Source organism: Lathyrus oleraceus, chromosome 7, assembly GCF_024323335.1.
Source record: "Lathyrus oleraceus cultivar Zhongwan6 chromosome 7, CAAS_Psat_ZW6_1.0, whole genome shotgun sequence".
NCBI lineage: Eukaryota > Viridiplantae > Streptophyta > Magnoliopsida > Fabales > Fabaceae > Lathyrus > Lathyrus oleraceus.
Window position 1 is genome coordinate 303211685 of NC_066585.1, and position 3827 is coordinate 303215511.

The 3827-nt window shown below is 40.3% G+C and overlaps 1 protein-coding gene across 1 annotated transcript; it reads left to right on the forward strand.

Moving 5' to 3' along the window:
* Positions 1–1877: 1877 nt before the first annotated feature.
* On the forward strand, positions 1878–3553 carry LOC127103550 (uncharacterized). Its single transcript, XM_051040801.1, has 2 exons — positions 1878–2171; positions 2513–3553. The coding sequence occupies exons 1-2, from the start codon at positions 1878–1880 to the stop codon at positions 3551–3553; spliced, it is 1335 nt and encodes a 444-aa protein (XP_050896758.1).
* Positions 3554–3827: the final 274 nt, after the last annotated feature.

Consider the following 3827-nt stretch of genomic DNA (forward strand, 5'->3'; position numbering starts at 1 on the left):
GGGTGCCCGTGTCAGCTGACACGACCTGTGTCAGCCTTCCTGAAGGGCGTGTCAAAGCATAAGTGTTCCCAGAAGCCAACACGGCCAGGCGTGTTGCCTGACACGACCAGTGTTGGCTTGGGCACTTGATTTTCCAATTTTTTGCTGTTTTTGGCACGGCTTATCCCGGAGGGCATTTTGGACTTTTACGCAAGGAAATTTGTCACCAGGAACTATTTACAGTGGATTTGAATATGGAGGAGGGGGACTTTTGACACGGATAGAAAATTGGAGACGATCAAGATTGAAGAAGTGAAAAGCAAAGAAGAACGAGGATCCTTCAAGAGCGGACGCGACTGAAGGTCAACGGAATTCCGACCTTTTTGTAATGTCTCAATTTTACTTTGTATCTGATTTGAATAATATGATAGGCTAAACCCCCCAATGCCAGGGGGTATCCCTGAATTGATCATGTAATGACTTTGATGTTTGATTTCCCTTAATACATGTTATTTAATTTCAATTTCAGTGTATGATTTGCGTAATGCTTTCTTTTTGGAAAAAATTAAGATTGATATATGATTAACGATTAGCAGGACTGTAATGGTTAAGGTTTTCATACAGTGAAACCATAGTAGAGATCACCTAGGACTAGGGGCACCCTATGGTTACCAGATTATTCTTGTTAATTTCAAATGCTTGGTTTCATTATAATCACCTAAGGACTTAGAGGTTAGATTGAATACCAAAGGTTTCCCTCCGAGGTCTTAGGGAGAAATAATCTTAAGATCAGATGATTGAAACGATGTTCAGTATTAAGGAGATATACACTCAAGGGTCATTACAGGAGATTTTTATACACATTCCTTGGCATATCATATTAATCTGTGAAAATATTTATCTGCTCTATTTTTCCTTACAGTGAATTTTACCAAACCAAAACTTGTACTTTTGTTCAATTGAGTGACTGTTACTCATATATTGCTGCGCAATCCTCGAGATCGATCTCTGGGAAATTTCCCTCTTATTACTACATCGGCGAAAATAGTACACTTGCTATTTTTCCGATCAAGTTTTTGGCGCCGTTGTCGGGGATTGCCAAATATAAGTTTAAAATTATCTCAATTGGAATTTTGTTGCTCTGCAACTAAAATTTATTTTCCGTATTTTGAATATTTTATTTCGATTATATCAACTAATTTGTGTCTGATATTTGTATGCGAGGTAAGACCTCAACTAATTTTCCTTTTGACGCAGAAATCGAGAGAACCTTGCGGGCAAGACTAAGACAAGCTCGATTAGCCAGATTGGAATCAGACGAAGAACAACTTCCCATCTATTCAAGCTCAGATTCAGGTTCCGATAGAGAGATAAAAACTATGGCTGATGTTCCACCGCCAGCAGAAAGATTGTTGGGAGACTACGGAGGTGCCAATGCATAAATCGGCAGATTAACTATTGTCAACCAACCAATGAACATGGCTAATTTCCAGCTGCGCCTGAGTACCATTTATCAGCTTGAAAGGAAGCATTTTACTGGAAAAATGAATGAAGATGCAAACAAGCATTTGCAGAGGTTTCTGACCATGAGCAACACTCTGAAAATTGATGGTCACACTGAAGAAGCCAAGAAGTTGAGAATGTTCCCGTTTACCTTATCGGAGGAAGCTGAAGAATGGTTTTATTCTTTACCTGCCAGTAGCATCACAACTTGGGAAGAAATGGAAAAGGAATTCCTGAACGAGTATTTTCCAGCGTCGGTATTTATCCGGAAGAGGTATGAAATTCTGAATTTTAAGCAGAAGGACGAGGAAACTTTGGGAGACGCATATAAGAGATTCAAGAGAGTCCTGGTAGCCTGCCCAACTCATAATATGGATGCTACTGAACAAATGTAGATGTTTATGAATGGTCTAAAAATAAAGACCAAACAACTAATTGATACCGCAGTCGATGGTTCCACAAATTTTTCAACAGCCACCGGTATCAAGAAGATCATTGAAGCTATTGCTGCTAATGAACACATGGAGTTGTACGATAGGTGTCAAAGCAAACCAGAAGGGGTTTTAGATTTAAAGTTGGAAACTACTAAAATCCGTATTGAAGATACTATAGCTGCTAAAATTGAGAAGAAGCTAAAGGCGATGAACATAGGTACCCAACAGGTGGCACAGGTCCAACCAGCTCCTACTGTCTGTTGTAAAATCTGTAATGGTCCGCACCAAACTATGTATTCTTTTGCAACTCCTCAACAAGTGGAGGAAATCAAATTTTTGAAGCAGAATAATCCTTATTCCAACGCGTACAATCCGGGTTGGAAGAATCATCCCAACTTCTCATGGAAAGACCAAAAAGGAACCGCTCCTCAACATGGTTAGTGCCAAACTCAATATCAACAACAACAACAAGCCCCTAAGAAGGCTGATTGGGATATTGCTATTGAAAGAATGGCAACTCATCATGTGCAATTTCAAGAAGAAACCCGAAACTATCAGAAAAACACCACAGTATCCATTAAAATCTTAAAGTCCAGATGGGTCAAATTGCTCAGCAATTATCATCGAGTTCTCAAGCACAAGGTGCTCTACCTAGTGCACCTGTGCCCAATCCTAGAGAGCATCATAATGTGAGTGCTGTGACAACAAGAAGTGGTAAATCAGATGAAGTTGTCGAGGAAGTGGATGAAGAGGAAGACCAATTGATCGAAGTAGACCTGGAGATCAAAGAAAATGAAGTTGTTAGGGAAGAAGTGGTAGCACCGAAACCTGTTGTAAAAGAATCAGTCATTGAGCCTAAGCCGGTTGTTAAGCTTCCCTTCCCCACTAGAAACAAGAAAAAAGGACAACATGAGAAAAACTTTGAAAAATTCTTAGAGTTGTTCAGGAAGCTGGAGATTAATATTACGTTGTTGGAGGCACTTGAACAAATGCCTACTTATTCCAAGTTCATGAAGGATATCATTTCGAAGAAGCGTACCACAAACACTAACCCGATCATTCTAACCGAAACTTGTAGTGCTATTTTGCAGGGTATGAAGATTCCGATAAAGAAGGAAGATCGAGGAGCTGTCACCATCCCGTGTACTATTGGAGATAGGTCGTTCAACAAAGCTCTTATTGATCTGGGAGCTAGTGTGAGTCTCATGCCATTATCCATTTACAAGAAGCTTGGTATAGGGGTGGTGCAAGATACCAGGACGACACTCCAATTCGCCGATCATTCGGTCAAGAAACCGCATGGTATTGTTAAAGATGTCCTGGTAAAAATTGACAAGTTTGTATTTCCGGTTGATTTTGTAATTCTAGAAATGCTGGAAGATGAAGAGATCCCTCTCATTCTTGGTAGACCCTTTTTGGAAACGGGAAGGTGTGTAATCAACATAGAAGAAGGAACCATGATGTTGAAGGTTTATGATGAGGAAGTGAGAATCAATGTTCGAAACACCATGAAAGACAAAGATGATATTTGTACCAGTGACACTATAGAGGTTTTGAATCAGGTAACAAGATGGCCCTTTGAATGCACCACCGTCACCTTTGGGAAGAGTGTTGAGCTTGTCCAAGTTCGACAGTGATAAAGAAAAGGACAACGGGGACCCCCAAGTGCTAGCCTTACTAGATACACAAACCTCGTGGAAAGGATCTCGACCACACCGGTGGGGGGATACACACCTACCTCACTCTAATAAGGAGGGTGAAAAGCCAAAGAAGGGATCAGAATTGAAATAACTTCCGGAGAAACTCAAAGATGTGTTTTTAGATTCTAAAGGAAAATATCATGCTACTATAAAAGCGGTGAAGTTGTTGGACGCAGGTCCTATATATCATATTCCTGACAATACCAGGCCA

Excerpts from the sequence above, each read along its gene's own strand:
- LOC127103550 (XM_051040801.1), top strand. The coding sequence starts at position 1,878 with ATGTTTATGAATGGTCTAAAAATAAAGACCAAACAACTAATTGATACC. Across the intron at positions 2,172-2,512 it reads AGGTCCAACCAGCTCCTACT|ATGGGTCAAATTGCTCAGCA; the intron begins GTCTGTTGTAAA and ends CTTAAAGTCCAG.